General features: G+C 39.0%; 1 protein-coding gene across 1 annotated transcript in view; it reads right to left on the bottom strand.

Moving 5' to 3' along the window:
• Positions 1-17,720, bottom strand: part of CC2D2B (coiled-coil and C2 domain containing 2B) — a 96,892-nt gene that overhangs the window by 46,295 nt on the left and 32,877 nt on the right. Inside the window, exons 17-20 of the mRNA XM_043925975.1 lie at positions 16,140-16,290; positions 13,792-13,939; positions 5,052-5,190; positions 3,160-3,363 (exon numbers count right to left, since the gene is read on the bottom strand). Of these exons, the coding sequence (XP_043781910.1) occupies positions 3,160-3,363; positions 5,052-5,190; positions 13,792-13,939; positions 16,140-16,290 (642 nt within the window). The remainder of the gene's footprint in view (positions 1-3,159; positions 3,364-5,051; positions 5,191-13,791; positions 13,940-16,139; positions 16,291-17,720) is intronic.

Here is a 17,720-nt window from a genome sequence, read left to right as displayed (position 1 = left end):
ATTCCCATCAACAGTGTAGGAAAGTTCCCTTTTCTCCACAGCCTCTCCAGCATTTTCTATTTGTAGACTTGTTAATGATGGCTATTCTGATGGGAGTGAGGTGATACTTCATAGTAGTTTTGATTTGCATTCTGTAACATATAACAATATTGAGCATCTGTCTCTTCATGTACTTGTTGGCCACTCGTATGTCTTCATTGGAGAAATGTCTATTTAAGTCTAAAAATGATGGCTTTTTAAAGAGATCAAAATGTAACAGAAAAACAGTTGCACTTCCTAGCCAGTAGTCCCACATTTCAAACTTGTCTGACTGGTTCCTTGTGGTGCTATTTAACTTGTTTCTCTATTCCTCATATTTCTTGTAAAAAAAACAAAGTCTTAATTTGATTCAGGTAATACATTTTTGACAAGAGTATTTCAAACACGTAGTGCTGTGTATCTCATATTGTATCACATTAGGAGCCAATAATATCTGCCTGTCCTTTATCAATGTTTTAGTTTTCTATCGCTGCTGGAACAAATTATCACAGATTTAGTGGCTCCAGACAACACAAATTTATTATCTCAGAGTTTTGTAGGTTAGAAGCCTAGATTGTCTCATTATACAAATGGACTTATTTACAGTGGTGTTAGCTATTTATTCCAGGGTTCACAAGGCTAACACCAAGGTTTAGGCCAGCTGGGTTCTCACCAGTAGACTCTGAGAAGAACCTATTTCTAAGCTCATCTAGATGGTTGGCAGAATCTAACATCTCATGGTTACAGGACTGAGGTCTCGTTTCCTCACTGGCTGTCAGTTCGGGCCCACTCTTAGCGTCCATGGATCTCTCTCCAATCTTCACAGGTGGACCACTAAATCACAGGGCCAGCAACTACATGCTGAGTCCCTCTCATGATTGGAATTCCTCTGATTTCTCTTGCTATTGCAAAAGCGATCTTTCTTTTAGTTGGAAAGTTTTCTCTGCTTGTAAAGGCTCATACAATTAAATTAGGTCCACCCAGATAATCAACCATAATCTCCCTATGTTAAGCAAGGTACATTACATTTTCACAGGTTCGGGGCATTAGGGAGTGACATCTTTAGGGAGCCATTATTCTGCCTACTGCACTTAATAAGATTAAGCTGGATCACTAAGTCAAGATGGTTAACAGCTAGATTTCTCTATTATAGAGGTACAATTTTCCTTTTAAAATAAAAAAGTAGATATTCATTCTTAAAAGTGGATATTATGTTCAGCAAATTTATTACTTGTGCACGTGGCACTAGCAGTAAAGAACTTGCCTCCCAATGCAGGAGACATAAGAGACATGGGTTCAATCCCTGGGCTGGGAAGATCTCCTGGAGGAGGGCACAGCAACACACTCCAGTACTCTTGTCTGGAGAATCCCATGGAGAGAGGAGGCTAGAGGACGAGAGTCCATAAGGTTGCAAAGAGTCGAACACATTTGAAGCTACTTAGCACGGTCGGCATGCACAGTTAGCTGTAGATTCTCTTATGTTTTCCACATAGACAAATGAATTTTCTGCAAACATGGATAGTTTGTCTCTTCTATTCCAATTCTAATTTTCTTCTTTCCTTTCTTCTTTCTGGCTTAATGCAGTGGCTCTTGCTGGTAGAGATGACAGCAGGCAGTTTCAAGTTGTTGAGATTAATGGGAAAACTGATGTTTAGCTACTAAGTACAATGTTAGTATAGGAGTCTATGAGGAAAGTGATTTCTGATAGTGATCATTATACCAAACAGTTTCAGAGCCACACAGATAATAGGGCACTGAGTCAAATCAAGGGATAGTTTATAAGGAACTGGTTTTCCAGAATGCTGGAAAGCTGGAGACAGAGAATTTGCTCAGGGACACCTAGGCAATGGCTCTATTTCTTCTCTTGAAGGATGATATAGCCTTATTGATGTTAAATTGGGTTCAAGAACTAAAGGAGTCCAACATTTGTAAACATTCCCTTAAATGGAAGTGCATTTACCATGAACATATTAATTTTTCTGGGGTGGTAATGTAAACCTTGCCTATTTTGTACAGGTTTTTTGGTTTGGTTTGTTTTTTGTTTTGTTCTTAGCTCTTGCAAAACCCTACTCTATGTGGACATGTCACAAGAAGTTTAATATTCCCAAACCCCCATCACAGTACCAGAGTCCAGGAAAAACAAACCACAAAATTTGCTGCACTGTCCTGCCCTGTGTTCTGCCGGACTTCTGTATATTTCTGCATTCCTGGCTAATTAAATCTGAAATTCTCTCTAATTATCCAGTGGGTGTGTAGGTGTCCTTTCTTATTTCTTTTCCCATTCCCTCAATTCTACAATAGATCTGAAACACTTCTTTTCAAAGCAGTTTGCATCAAAAGAAAAACCCAAAATACTGAATATTTTTAATCAGTTTAAAGACGTTCTCTCCTAATTCTAGGATGCTAAAAGCTTTCATCATGAATGAGCACTGAAATTATTAAGTGCCTTTTGGGCATTTATTAAGAGGAGCATATTTTTTCCTTCCTTAATTCTGTTAATGTGGTAAATTATATTAATATATTCCTTAATTAGATTAGCTCTGTTACCTAGAAATAAACCCAACTAGATTATGATGTGCAATTATATATTTATATACAATATATTGCTTTTTGATTTGTTGAAATTTTATTGGGGGGTAATAGAGGGCTAAAAAATTAAGAGGCACAAATTATTATGTATAAAATAAACTACAAGGATATGTTGTACAACATAGGGAATATAGTCAATATTTTATAATAACTACAGTGAGTGATAGTCACTTAGTCGTATCCAACTCTTTGCAACCCCAGGGACTGTAGCCTGCCAGGCTCCTTTGTCCATAGAATTCTGTCCAGGCAAGAATACTGGTGTGCTGTGCTGTGCTGTGCAGTGGGTTACCATTTCCTTTTCAACCCACTCCAGTATTCTTGCCTGGAGAATAACTATAAATGGAACATAACCTTTAAAAGCTGTAAATCACTATACTATACACCTGTAAAACTTACATAAATATTGTATATCAAAGACACTTTAAGTAAAAAAAAATTTAAGAAAGGAAAATTCTTTGTCTACAGATAGTTTCTTAATAATTAATACAGACTTAAAGCAGCAAAACATTAACTTATCATAGAACAAGCAATATTCAAATAGAAACCAAGTACCTGGAAGACTAAATCTGGAATCTCTCTGTCATAAAGGGGCATTTGCTGCAGAAGGAAAACATCTAATTGACCAGCATTTCTAAGTTGCAATAGCTGGAAACGTTTACTCTTTTTCATTTCCTCTTCAGAAACAAAGTTAAATTCATCTTGCAACTGTTCAAGACGAAAATACTTTGGAATATCCTGTCCTTTATGTTTTATGTACTGTAAAACACAAATAATGTAAAGTCTTTACTTAAAATAATTCTTTTTAAATTCAAGACTTCAAAACAGTTGAAACAGTGAGATATGAGAATTGCAATATAAATAGGAAGTGGAACAACTGAATCTGTAATAGAAAATCTGGAAAAAGAAGTGCAGAATCTAGCCTACATAGATTCTCAACCTTTTCCTGGTCATGATTTATATAGAAATGAAAACATGTTACTGTACAGTGGGTTAAAAGAGGCTTTTTATATCTGGTTGCTCTATGAGCTGAGACAAGTTCAATAGTTCTATGTACAAGAAATCAATTCAGCATGTCAGTTGGGGAAGCTATGATCTGAGGAAACTTAATTGCAATAATCTATGCACTGCTTTATTCAATAAATGCAAACGTGAGTACCCAGTACATGAGAGGAAAAGTGCTAGTGCCATAAGAGAGACAAAGATTTACTAGCTGTAGTTCCACAGGGAAAGATAAACCACATGGACGAATGACTACAGTAAAGGCAGAATGATAGATCCATTTGCTGTTGTTCAGTTATGTTTGACTCTTTTCGACCCCATGGACTGCAGCATGCCAGGCTTCCCTGTCTTTCACCATCTCCCGGAGCTTGCTCAAACTCTATCTTATAAATAGATCCATAAGAGTTATTAAAAAAAAAAAAGAAGAAGAAGAACAGGAGGGCAAGAAAAGAAAAGCGCATACCTAACTGAAGTTGTTGCAGGGAGAAGTCAATTTTGACCCCACGTTGAAACTGTTTCTTTTACTTGCTTTCTGTTGATATTGTTATTATAATCACACATAATGGCCTGCCTCAAAGAATCCTGCCCCTCTGCCTGACTTAAGCTAATGTGCTTTTGTTCATAACCCTGTCCACCTGGCTGGCAGGAAGAAAGAAATTAACACATCCCCCTGCCTGAGGCTTGCCATTTCAGGAGATACTTGCAAGATTAAATAGCCTTTTTATTTTGTTTCCTTATGTCCACCCTCCATCTCTGATATATAAAAGAAACTGGCATCCAGATGCTGACAAGATGGTTATTTTGAAATGTTAGTCTGCCATCTTCTCCATCAGCTGGCTTTCCAAATAAAGCCGTATTCCTTGCCTCAACACCTTATCTCTCAGATTCACTGGCCTATCGTGCGGGGGAGCAAAGGGAGCTTGGACTCGGTAACAAGGTTGCCAAGGAAGTATTTACCAGACTTGCAGGGTGGGTAAGATAGCTGATATAGGTGCCCTTCTAAGCAGAGGGAAATGGCATGGATAAAAGTATGAAGAAAGCATTTTTGGAGTACACAGAGCAGTTCAGTTGGCTATGAGCAGGAGTAGGAGAAGTGAATAAATAGTCTTTGAGGGAAGGAGGATGTCTTTGAATCATCTTTAAAGTCCTCAGCAATTAATAATATGGCTGGTACTCAGTAGATGTACAACAGATGTCAACCTGGAGATTATTCTGCTGGACGCACCAAGCAAGGGTTGCTAAATAGTGGCAGAGTACCAATCATTTTCCCAGTTGTTGGATTTCTAATTGCCTCATAATACTGTAAACTGGCTGAAAACTCTGTCCTCAGGTTTACTTTTAATGACTCCTAGTGCCTAGAAAAATACACTGCAAACTGTGGGGGAGTATAAGAGTATAGAGCTTAATAAATATATTTACAGTACAGATATTTTGCTACAACTTACCATAATAAATTCCATTAAGTCAGAACATTCTGGGTTATTTGGGTCAATTCTGACCTCATTGGCCCATTCAAAAAGCTTCTGTGCATTAATAAGCCATGGAATTTCAGGAACACCTCTTGCATCTACATTCCTTAACACACTAACATAAGGAAAAATATGTTGTGAATTTATATGTAATATACAGGTGATACATCTGTTATATGGGGTAAAACCTACCCATTACAGGTATTTAAAGATTAAGTTTATCCATCCTCTGCATTTAAGGATAAAACAGAAGGTTCAGATGTGCTATCTTCCCTGGTTCTTCTCACATTCTAACTGTATGATAGTTCTTTTGATAAATGTCTACCCCTCCTTTAAGAGACAAGTAAGCTTCTGAAGGGTAAAGTCCATAAATATTCCTCTTTGCTATCTAAAATACACAATATAAAAAAGACTCTTTCAGCTATACCTTTAGAGCTGAAACACAATATAGAGTATGTAATACAATTAACTGGGAAATATGAGTCAGAAGAATATCTTTGTTTGGTCCTATGAGGCCATATCTTTAGAAGCTGGAGAGCTATGAAAGACAGGCTAGAATGTATTCTTAAGTGCATTCTTAAGTTGATTCAGTCATGTCCGACTGTGCAACCCTATGGACTGCAGCCCGCCAAGCTCCTCTGTCCATGGGATTCTCCAGGCAAGAACACTGGAATGGGTTGCCATGCCCTCCTCCAGGAGATCTCCCTGACTGACGTCTCTTATGCCTACCTGCACGGGCAGGCAGGTTCTTTACCACTAGCACACCTGGGAGCGCAATCTTAGTGACCTCAACTACGGGCAAAGTGCAGAGGAAATTCAACCCTAAACAGAAAGGGTTTCTTTTCAGTCATCAATTAACCCAGTTACTTAATCTCTCTCTTCATGGGTAATTCATTTTACCATGTGGAATTAGAATGCTTCGGACTGAAAGATTTCTAAGATCCTTTCTATGTAGTACTCAGGGAAAATTCCAGTCCATAAACTAGGATTTCAATAATACAGTTCTGACTCAGATTCCCTAATGTCAGCCCAAACGTGGACACACATTTTACACTGTCCACTTTCCATCAGTATCTATTCATATTTTTTATGATGAATCTGACAGAGTCAATTCTTAGGTAGGTTGATAAGAAGTCTGGGGTCCCCGAGGAGGTAGGGGTCTGGGGTTCTCAAAGAGGAGAAAAGAACAAACTTTTTTTTCTACATTCCTTAGTCTTAGTCACATAAAACTTATCCCATTACAGCCTTTTTTTTTTCCTTTAAGCCCAGAGCTGATGATAACACAACAAAACGACTCATCTTAAACTCTGTACTAAGGATTATATAACAACAATGTATCCTGCATGAGGACATGTTTCACCTTCTTGTGAAAGTGAAACTCACTCAGTCGTGTCCTATTCTTTGCAACCCCATGGACTATACAGCCCATGGGATTCTCCAGGCCAGAATACTGGAGTGGGTAGCCTTTCCCTTCTCCAGGAGATCTTCCCAACCCAGGGATCAAACCCAGGTCTACCAGGTCTGCATTGCAGGCGGATTCTTTACCAGCTGAGGCACAAGGGAAGCCCATTAAGATAATCCTGTTATTTTAAAATGTATATTGTGGGGGTGGGACTGGTAAGATCTTGCCATTGTTAGTTCTAATCCCATCATTTTAAAATGTAAATTGTGGGAGTGGGTCTAGTAAGACCTTTACAAACTTGAAACATTCTTCTGATTTATTATTAATAACCTATTGAAAAAGTATATAGCTCCCTTGCTAAGCCTAGTGACAGAGCACTCTCCACCTTCTTCTGATGTCTATGTCAGAAGCTTTCTCAGTCCTTTTTCACTGTAATAAAACTTCTGCCCACACAAGAGTCCTGAGTGGTCAAGCCTGGTTCCTGATCCGGAAGTTCAATTTTCTTCTTCGGAGATCATGAATCCGACACCATGCGCTGTAAGCTATCAAATCTTTGAAGTTATTCCTAACAAAGCCAATGCATGGTTTGATAGAATGTTAAGCAAAATTACAAACAGGTAAAGCTTGGGTATTCTTCCCTTCTTTAATTCCTATGTCTGCCCTCTCATTTGAACTGTTTTAATATCTTTGTCATAAGAGATCTCTAGGGCCTGACACCCTTAACATCATCACATAACAAATTTTCCTTCTCATGGGAAGAATCCTAGCCCAGGTCCCTTAGAGAATAAAGGCTCAGGTACAGTTTAAATGTTAATGAATACATTAGGGGAGAAACTTACCCATTATACCCTTAAAAAAATTTGGTTGTATTTCAACATAGTCTCCAGATTTCTGCCTCAGGGAAAGTAATAAAAACCTCAGAACATCTCCTGCCTTTGCTATAATGATTTTTCTGTCATCTCTACAGTTATTTAGCTGTGGGCTACAGCTAAATTCCTTTGTCATCTGCAACCCCTTCTTCACAAACAAATGCTAAGCAGGTAATGTAATCCAGTGGCATTTAGTATGGCACTGTGGCATTCAGCTCACAGTATTGTACAGTCACCATAACCATGTTATTTTCAGAACTTTTCATCATTCCAAAGAGAAATCCTGTACCCATTAAGCAATAGCTCCTCCCTGCCCTCAGGCCTGAGCTTTGTCTCTAAGAATTAAGCAAAGAATTTTAAAGTTATCAGGGAGAAAAGACTATCTACAATATACTAATATTTAGACTGAGAGCAGATTTTTAAACAGCTATGATAAATTCCAGAAGATAATGCAACTGTAGCTTCAGAGTGCTTAGGGAAAATAAGTATCAGCCTCAAATTTTATGCCCATCTACACAAATATTCAAGAATGAGGAAAAAATACATTTTCAAATACATAAAGACTAAACAAGCTTTCTAGCCATGAAAACAGAATCATTTTCATGAATATGTATATGTATGGTTGAGTCCCTTCGCAGTTCACCTGAAACTATCACAATGTGGTTAACTGGCTATTCAGTTCAGTTCAGTCGCTCAGTCTTGTCCCAATCTTTGCGACCCCATGAATCGCAGCACACCAGGCCTCCCTGTCCATCACAAACTCCCGGAGTTTACTCAAACTCATGTCCATCGAGTCGGTGATGCCATCCAGCCATCTCATCCTCTGTTGTCCCCTTCTCCTCCTGCCCCCAATCCTTCCCAGCATCACGGTCTTTTCCAACGAGTCAACTCTTCGCATGAGGTGGCCAGAGTACTGGAGTTTCAGCTTCAGCATCAGTCCTTCCAATGAATATTCAGGACTGATCTCCTTTAGGATGGACTGGTTGAATCTCCTTGCACTTCAAGGGACCCTCAAGAGTCTTCTCCAACACCATAGTTCAAAAGCAACAATTTTTCAGCGCTCAGCTTTCTTCACAGTCCAACTCTCACATCCATACATAACCACTGGAAAAACCATAGCCTTGACCAGATGGACCTTTGTTGGCAAAGTAATGTCTCTGCTTTTTAATATGCTATCCAGGTTGGTCATAATTTTCCTTCCAAGGAGTAAGCGTCTTTTAATTTCATGGCTGCAGTCACCATCTGCAGTGATTTTGGAGCCCCAAAAATAAAGTCTGACACTGTTTCCACTGTCTCCCCATCTGTTTCCCATGAGGTGATGGGACCAGATGCCATGATCTTAGTTTTCTGAATGTTAAGCTTTAAGCCAACTTTTTCACTCTCCTCTTTCACTTTCATCAAGAGGCTTTTTAGTTCCTCTTCACTCTCTGACATAAAGGTGGTGTCATAACTGGCTATACCCCAGTACAAAACAAAAAGCTAAAAAAAAGAAACTGAATCGTTCAGGGAACAACTTTGAGCAAGAAGAGTAAATCCAGAATGAAAGTTACGGGAGATAAGAAATAAGGGCAAATACAAAACTCAATTAACCACATCACAAAATAATCAACTAGTGAGTGTAAGAAAAACAGTCTTATGTTTTCAAAATGTGTTAAACAAACACTCTAGACAATGTTAATTGAGACTGAAGAGAGACGACTTTTGTAATATAAAGCATTCTCAGATCCTCTTCCGTTTCTAGTTCTGTCAGTAGTTGAATAAATGAATGAATGAGTGAGTGAATAAACTCTTTCTGATCTCCTTTAGCTTCACGCTCTGACGCTCACAAGTCAGTCTTGCCTTTTGGAGCGCCCATCCCAGGTTCCTAAAACCACTGTTGCTCACCAGCCCTTGGGCTCCCACAGCTGTAGATGAGAGTTCTGCAATTTCCCTCTCTGATCTCAGAATCCCCAATGGTAAAGCTTTACTTCAAGTTCACTTTAGAAAGGGCTCTGACCTTTGAAAACGTTTCCTGCAGTTCATCCTCTGTTGACACTTTTCCAATCTTGCACAACTGCTTTCAATCTTTTATAAACTTGAGTTCCCAAGTGACTGGAACCATTAAGTGCAGCATCACAGAAGCCAAGAGAGAAGAGACATCAAGAAGCAAAAAGATGAGGACAGGTCAATAAATATGACCAGAAGGTCCTTGGTAGCCTTGAGGAGTAAATGGGTTGGGTTAGGGATGAAATGTGTGAACAAAAAGTAAAGGCAATGTATATAGACCAGGAGAGCATCCATATAACTTGGGCAGGAAAAACAACCAGAAAGGGTTTTTAGGGTTTAATCAAACGCTTAGATTTTTCTTTGTTTTAAAGCACAGAAAGCTTCTGGATATGAAAGACTTACAGCATAAGGAGATAGAAAAGTTGAAGAAAATGTAAGAAAAGGATATAAATATGTCAATAGATTCCTAAAAGAGACCAAGGGAAGTTCCAAATTACTTGCATAAAAGTTAGCTTTAGAGTGAGGAGAACAGACATCTGACTTTAAGAAAAAGACAAAGAATGATGTGGTAAAGATTTAAAATAGCTGCAGTGGGTATATGGCTGGGAGTCACTTTGCTGCCATCTGAAACTATCACAAAACTGTTAATCAGCTATACCCCCAAAATGTTTTTGGTGTTAAAAATAAATAAATAAAAATTAAAGAAAAATAGCTGCAGTGGGGGACTATGCTAGGGAAATACTAAGTAACACAAGAAAATTCTGGTTCAGGATATTAAAGCCTTATTCACTAGCTCCAAAATAAATCACCCTTATTATCCATTTTGATCTTAATACCTGGATAACCACGATGGTGTGATCACTCACCTAGAGACAGACATCCTGGAATGCGAAGTCAAGTGGGCCTTAGGAAGCAACATTACGAACAAAGCTAGCAGAGGTGATAGAATTCCAGCTGAGCTATTTCAAATCCTAAAAGATGATGCTGTGAAAGTGCTGCACTCACTATGCCAACAAATTTGGGAAACTCAGTAGCGGCCACAGGATTGGAAAAGGTCAGTTTTCATTCCTATCCCAAAGAAGCCAATGCCAAAGAATATTCAAACTACGGCACAACTGCACTCATTTCACATGCTAGCAAAGTAATGCTCAAAATCCTTCAAACTAGGCTTCACCAACAGGTGAACCGAGAACTTCAAGATGTACAAGCTGGATTTAGAAAAGGCAGAGAAACCAGAGATCAAACTGCCAACATCCACTGGATCATAGAAAAAACAAAAGAATTGCAGAAAAACATCTACTTCTGCTTCATTGACTACGCTAAACCCTTTGATTGTGTATATCACAACAAACCGTGGAAAATTCTTAAAGAGATGGGAACACCAGATCACCTTACCTGCCTCCTGAGAAACTTGTATGCAGGTCAAGAAGCAACAGTTGGAACCAATCATGGAACAGCGGACTGGTTCAAAACTGGGAAGGACTGTATATTGTCACCCTATTTATTTAACTTATATGCAGAGTTCATCATGTGAAATGCCATGACGGATGAAGCACAAACTGGAATCAGGACTGCGGGAGAAATATCAACCTCAGATAAGCAGATGACACCACTCTAATGGAAGAAAGCGAGAAGGAATTAAAGAGCATCTTGAGAAGGGTGAAAGAGGAGAGTGAAAAAGTTGGCTTAAAACTCAACATTCAAAAAACTAAGATCACGGCATCTGGTCTGATCACTTCATAGCAAATAGATGGGGAAACAACGGAAACAATGACAGACTTTATTTTCTTGGGCTCCAAAATCACTGCAGATGGTGACTACAGCCATGAAATTAAAAGATGCTTGCTCCTTGGAAGAAAAGCAATGACAAACCTAGACAGCATATTAAAAAGCAGATACATTACTTTGCCTACAAAGGTCCATATAGTCAAAGCTATGGTTTTTCCAGTAGTCATGTATGGATGTGAGGGCTGGACCATAAAAAAGGCTGAGTGCTGAAGAACTGATGCCTTCAAATGTGGTGCTGGAGAAGACTCTTGAGAGCCCCTTGGACAGCAAGGAGATCAAACCAGTCAATCCCAAAGGTAATCAACCTTGAATATTCATTGGAAGGACTGATGCTGAAGCTGAAACTCCAATACTTTGGCCACCTGATGGGAAGAAGTGACTCATTGGAAAAGGCCCTGATGCTGGGAAAGATTGAAGTTGGGAGGAGAAGGGGCTGACAGAAGATGAGATGGTTGGATGGCATCACTGACTCAATGGACATGAGTTTGAGCAAACTCCAGAAGATGGTGATGGACAGGGAAGCCTGGTGTGCTGCATTCCATGGACTCACAAAGAGTTGGACACGACTGAATGACTGAATGATGACAACCCATTTTTCTCCTAAAATGCCCTGCTCTAGGTCTCTAAGATGACCTCAATTACTCAGCAAAACAGGGATATCCATCAAAATTACAATTCTGTGTGTACTGCGATTTCTCTCATCCTCTGCTTTGAAAAGATATTTCCTCTTCTCTAGAACCACAGCTATTGACTTATGTTCTGGTTCAATATCATCCTGACTCTGAAGGAGTTCATGTGCTAACTGCTTCAGCTGTGTCCGACTCTTTGTGACTCCATGGGCTGTAGCCTGCCCGGCTCCTCTGTCCAGGGGATTTTCCAGGCAAGAATACTGGAATGGGTTGCCATTTCCTCCTCTACAGGATCTTCCTGACCCAGGGATCAAACCCAAGTCTCTTGCATCGCCTGTATTGGCAGGTGACTTCTTTATCTCATATTCTTTCTAATACATTCTGGCTCTTTTCCTATGAATTTCATCACTTCCTTTTAGAAGATAAGTACTGCCCCCAAATTTTAAGAACTCTATATTTTGATTCTGTTCTCTCTCTTATTTTCAGACTCTTTTTACTGTCAAGCTTCTTGATGAGTAATCTACATCCACTTCCTGTTTCTTCAACATCAGTTGTTGAGTACTACTGACATTGGTTTAGTTTTTTCTCTAAAACTGTTTCTTATTTACCAAGAAGACCACTCAGAAGGAGGTCAAGGCAACCCACTCCAGTATCCTTGACTGGAGAATTCCCTGGACAGAGGAGCCTGGAAGGCTACAGTCCGTAGGATCACAAAGAGTCGGACATGACTGAAGCGACTTAGCACTCATGTATGCAAGAAGACCACTTATGAACTTTTGCTATGATTCTGGCCATATGCCACAAGTTTTGTAGATAGTGTTCTCATTGTTATTTTAAAAACAGTCTCTAATTTCAGTTTTGATTTCCTATTTAATCCACATTATTTATACGAATATTTTTTAAAATGTTATTACTTTACTTTAAAAATAGGAATTTTTTAAAAGGAGTTTTAGGATCACAGCAAAATTGGTATAAAGTACAGATTCCACATACACAGCCTACCTCACTATCAACATCTTGCACCAGAGTTATAATTTATTATGCTTGTTGCAATAAAAGAGCTGCACTTGTTATAATCCATGGACCTATAGTAACCCATCATTAGTACTCAAAATCCATAGTTTACAGTAAGGTTTACTCTTGGTGTCTTATGTTATATGGATTTTTGTCAAATACATAATGACACGTATCCACAGTTACAGTACCATACAGAATAGTTTCACTACCCTAAAAATCCTGTGTGCTCTGCCTATTCATCCCTCCCTTTCCCTAATTCCTGGTGAACAATGACATACTGTCTCCATAGTTTTGCCTTTCTCATAATGTCATATCGTTGGATCTAGCCTGTTTTTTTTTAAAATATGTGTTTAAAAAAAAACAAAAATTAAAATATGTGTTTAGATGGGGAGGGAAAAGGCTATCCTTTTGTTATTATCATTCATTAATTTCTTTAATGATGAGATCTTTTGGCCCTTTATGTGTGTCATTTTACTCAAACATAGCACAGTATATAAGCCAGCATTAGTATCATTTTTATAGAATTCTACTGTACTTCTAGTAATACTGTTTGTGGATAGGGTCTAGAAGTTAACTCCAATTTCTCTAAGAAGTTGTGGGATATAGATGAAATTTCTATGCTCAGCAATTTCTTCCAGCAAATTGATAATGCAAAAAATCTTTTTTTCTTTTGCATAATCCAGACTGACTGGGAGAGATAAAGGACCCAGAAATCAAATCCTTGGGAGTCTTGGCCTTTGCCTACATAGTCTAAGGACTGTGGAACCGCCTCTGTCATCATCCATGTGGCTCTAATCCTAAACATTGAAGAGACACATTCTCTTACACATAAAGATACTTATTGCCTTAGCGGAGTGATTATAAATAAAATAAATATTTTATATATTTACAAATACAAATAAAAATAAAGCAACATCCAAGTAAACTAAACTGTTCCTACCATTTATCTAGAGTCTCCCTTTTGTAGGCTTTGTGTGATGCTTTGCTGAGGACAGGCATTATTTTTCAAGCATAAAGTTTATTACCTGCAGAAAGCAGATTGTAATGACTGTGACACAGGTGTCAGAGGAACACCATTTTCATCTAAGGCCCATGATAAAGAATAGCTTAGTTTTCCTGACGTCAAAAGACAAAGTTCTTCAGTTCCACTTTCCTCAAGAAGAAAGGGCACATCTGTTTACAAAGGGTATTAAAAACATATGAATATTTGAGCACATTACAGTTTTTTCCCCTTTTACGTGTTCCTGGAACCCCAGAAATACAGAGTTTATGCTGACTGCAGGCTCTATTCTTACAGCTCCCCTTCAACTCCTGTCCAAAATCCCTCAAGGCAGACTGTTTCAAACAGACTACAAACAAGAAGGGAGAGAATTTATCTGAACACAAGTTTTCAAACCATTCTTTCTGGGAGTGGCTGCCAGCAAAGAAAAAAAAACACTGGCAGCAAAAAAAGCTTTGCTTTCCAGTGTGGTTCAGTGGTAAAGAATCTGCCTGCCTGCCAGTGTAGGATTAGGAGACCTGGGTTTGATCCCTGACAGGGGGCATGGGGGTGGGGGGAGGGATCCCCTGCAGTAGGAAATGGCAACACATTTCAGCATTCTTGCCTGGGAAACTCCATGGCGGGCTGCAGTCCATAGGGTCACAAAGAATCTGACACAACTAGCAACTGAGCACGCATGCTAGCAGAAAAAGAGCTACTGTTTGGCTCCTTCCCTACATTCTTCAATTTTCTCCCTCTCCTCAGCTTCCCTCTCAGTCTCCAGAGAGCTTAGTGATATTTCTTGAAACTTCTGCCAAGTGCTTAGTGCATCCTAAATTTCTCTAAGTCTTTTCTCCTGGGTCTCCACAACGGGTTTTCTGCTTCATCTGGACTTTATCTAAGCAGACTACATTCCTCCCTCATTATCTGCACTTTCCTTGTTCCTTTGCCTGCTTATTCCCTTCTTTCTCCTCCTTGCTCACTCATTCATACTCCCTTTCTTTTCACCAGATGGACATAGCAATTACAACATCCCAAGGAAGGCGTGGTGTTGGAGAAGACTCTTGAGAGTCCCTTGGGCTGCAAGGAGATCAAACCAGTCCATCCTAAAGGAAATCAGTCCTGAATATTCATTGGAAGGACTGGTGCTGAAGCTGAAACTCCAATACTTTAGCCATCTTATGTGAAGAGTTGACTCATTGGAAAAGACCCTGATGCTGGGAGGGATTGGGGGCAGGAGGAGCAGGGGACAACAGAGGATGAGATGGCTGGATGGCATCACCAACTCGACGGACATGAGTTTGAGTAAACGGGAGTTGGTGATGGACAGGGAGGCCTGGCGTGCTGTGATTCATGGGGTCGCAGAGTCGGACACAACTGAGCGACTGAACTGAACTGAAGGAAGGTGAGAGAGAAGGGAACCATGGGAGAAGAGGAAGCACTCTGGCAGACATGCTAGCTTAAATTGCAGGAGGAGTAAAATCAATTGAAAGACAGTAAAAAAAAGTCCCTTCTTCTTTCCTCTTTCTCTTATCTCTTCTTTTCTCTCTCCTCTCCCTCCCTCCCCTATTCAGTTCAAAGATTAATCAACATGTCCTGGAGCATCTTCAGGCTTTACCAAAGGTCAGACCATGTGATGGGCTTCCCTGGTGGCTCAGCTGGTAAAGAATCCACCTGCAATGCGGAAGACCTGGGTTCGATCCCTGTAGAAGGGAATGGCAACCCACTCCAGTTTTCTGGCCTGGAGATTCCATGGATTGTATAGTCCATGGGGTTGCAAAGAGTTGGACATGACTGAGAGACTTTCACTTCACTTCAAAAGTCAGGTAGGGGCAGAGCAATCTCCCCACTTAGGTGTGGAGCTCACATCATACAAAGCACAGTGCTCTTGTCGCAGATGCCCTAGGAAAAGCAGAGGAGCTTGTCTCAAAGTTTAGATTTCCTAAAGATCTGATTCAAGTCAAAGTTTTAAAAATTAGTTTACTGTCTGGAAGAACTTAAGTTGTTTTAACCTAACACTGTAAATACAGGATTCCTTTTTAAGGTGGTTTTTTTTTTTTAAATTGTGGTAAAGGTCACATAATGTAAAATGTACTATTTTAACAACATTTAACTGTACATTTCAGTGGCACTAAGAACATTCACATTGCTGTGCAATTCTCACCATCTCCTGAATTTTTCACTTTCGTAAACTGAATCTCTGTCCCCATTAAACACTAAATCCTCATTCTCCCTCCCCACCCCATAACCCACCACCTCCAGCCCCCGGCATCTACCAACATATTTTATGACTCTATGAATAGGATTCTTTGTTCATACGAATGACCCATGGTCATTTAGGATATAGAACTCATGAAGGAAATAGGAGGGAAGACACATTTTTAATGAACTTACTGCTTCCTACTTCTCCATATGCAGGTATGACCAGTTTATCAGAGCTAAATTCTAGATATTCCAAAATAGTTTTACTTTTCAATTCTGTGCTGTTAGGTAATGGTAAATATAGTTTTGCCAATAAGCATGTCCTTTTACTTATTTCATAAACCTAAACATAAAAGAAATGATTGATAACTCACTGAAAGTACAAAATAGAAAAAAACTAAAACAAAGGTCATCACTAACATAATTCTTTTAAAAATACTAGAATGTAAAATAGGTATTGCTCTAGAGCCTTTGATCCACATGATTGTGATAAAATTAGGTAATCTTATGTGTTTAAAAGTATAGTGCCTTTCATTGGTTTCAAAGAAAGTCAGTTGAATAAAAGGATGAGAAATATAGTTCTGGGAATTCAGTACATATAACACAATACCCAAAGAACTTACTTTTGTGTAGCACTTTAAAAGTCCTTTATCTTATTTAAACCTGATAAAAATTACAGGAAATGGGCATTACTCTTCCCATTTTATAAATGAAGAAATGAAATCTCTGTACAAAACTCTATTAATTTTTATTAAAAGTGATAGAAACTCAGGTTGAATTGCCTAAGAAAAAGGGAGAGTTGTTGGCTCCTGGAGTCCAAGGACAGATTAAACGAGCTATGTAGCAGGGAAGGGAGGAAAAGTCCCAGAAGGAGGAGTAAGGGAGGCACTGAGTACGCGGTTCTACAGACATTTACTGAGTACTAAACCCAGGTCTTCTAATTCTGCATGCTGTGCTTTCTACCAGAATTCCATCACTGTCATAACCACAAACCCAAATTTTTTCAATAGGAAGATCTTATTTTGATTTATACTCTGTTATCAGTGTCTGGGGAAACAGTGATATGTGCTCTAAAGAAAAGAAAATCAAGGAAGGTAAATGCCCCTTAAAAGATAAAAAAGAATGTACCAATCAAAAGGACAGTTGCTAACCAGAAGGCAGAGAAAAACGCAAGACAAAGAGGCAAATATTTTTCTGGTCATCTAAATACTGTTTCTATAAGAGTGAATTTAAGCCAACACACTGGTCCCTTTGCCAAAGGCATCGCTAATACAGAAAGGTTTGCGGGGGTTATAGCTAATTATAGCCAATGGATTTTAAGTATTTATGTCTCTGAAAAAAATTTCTTATTGTAAATTAGTAAACTGGCTAACTAAAAAGAGACAATGAACTGACAAATATATTCATATATTCAGTTGGCACTCTGATTTTACACATCAATCTTGCGGACTTGTTTAGGGTATGTCCATGCGTTCTCATGGAACTGTCAAATTCACTTTGGAGGCCAGATCCTGAACAGCAGCAGATGTAAAGGTAAAGAATGACACCTGGAATCTCCCAGGAGATGACTTGTCCCCAATGGCAGCTATCAACATCTGTGTAGCTGAGATGACGTGTCGAGAATGAAAATAGGCATTATAAGTGGAGAAACTGTAATATTAAAAAAGTCTAAGTAGGGAATTGCAAAAATATATGGGAAAAAAAACAAACAGTTCAGTTTGGCTGAAGTGAAGGAGTAAAGAAAAATAACAATAAAATTAGAAATGTAGGTTC

This window comes from Cervus elaphus, chromosome 15 (assembly GCF_910594005.1).
Source record: "Cervus elaphus chromosome 15, mCerEla1.1, whole genome shotgun sequence".
Lineage (NCBI taxonomy): Eukaryota > Metazoa > Chordata > Mammalia > Artiodactyla > Cervidae > Cervus > Cervus elaphus.
The sequence above is the reverse complement of the archived record's forward strand: the minus strand, read 5'-3'. Positions and strand labels throughout refer to the sequence as shown.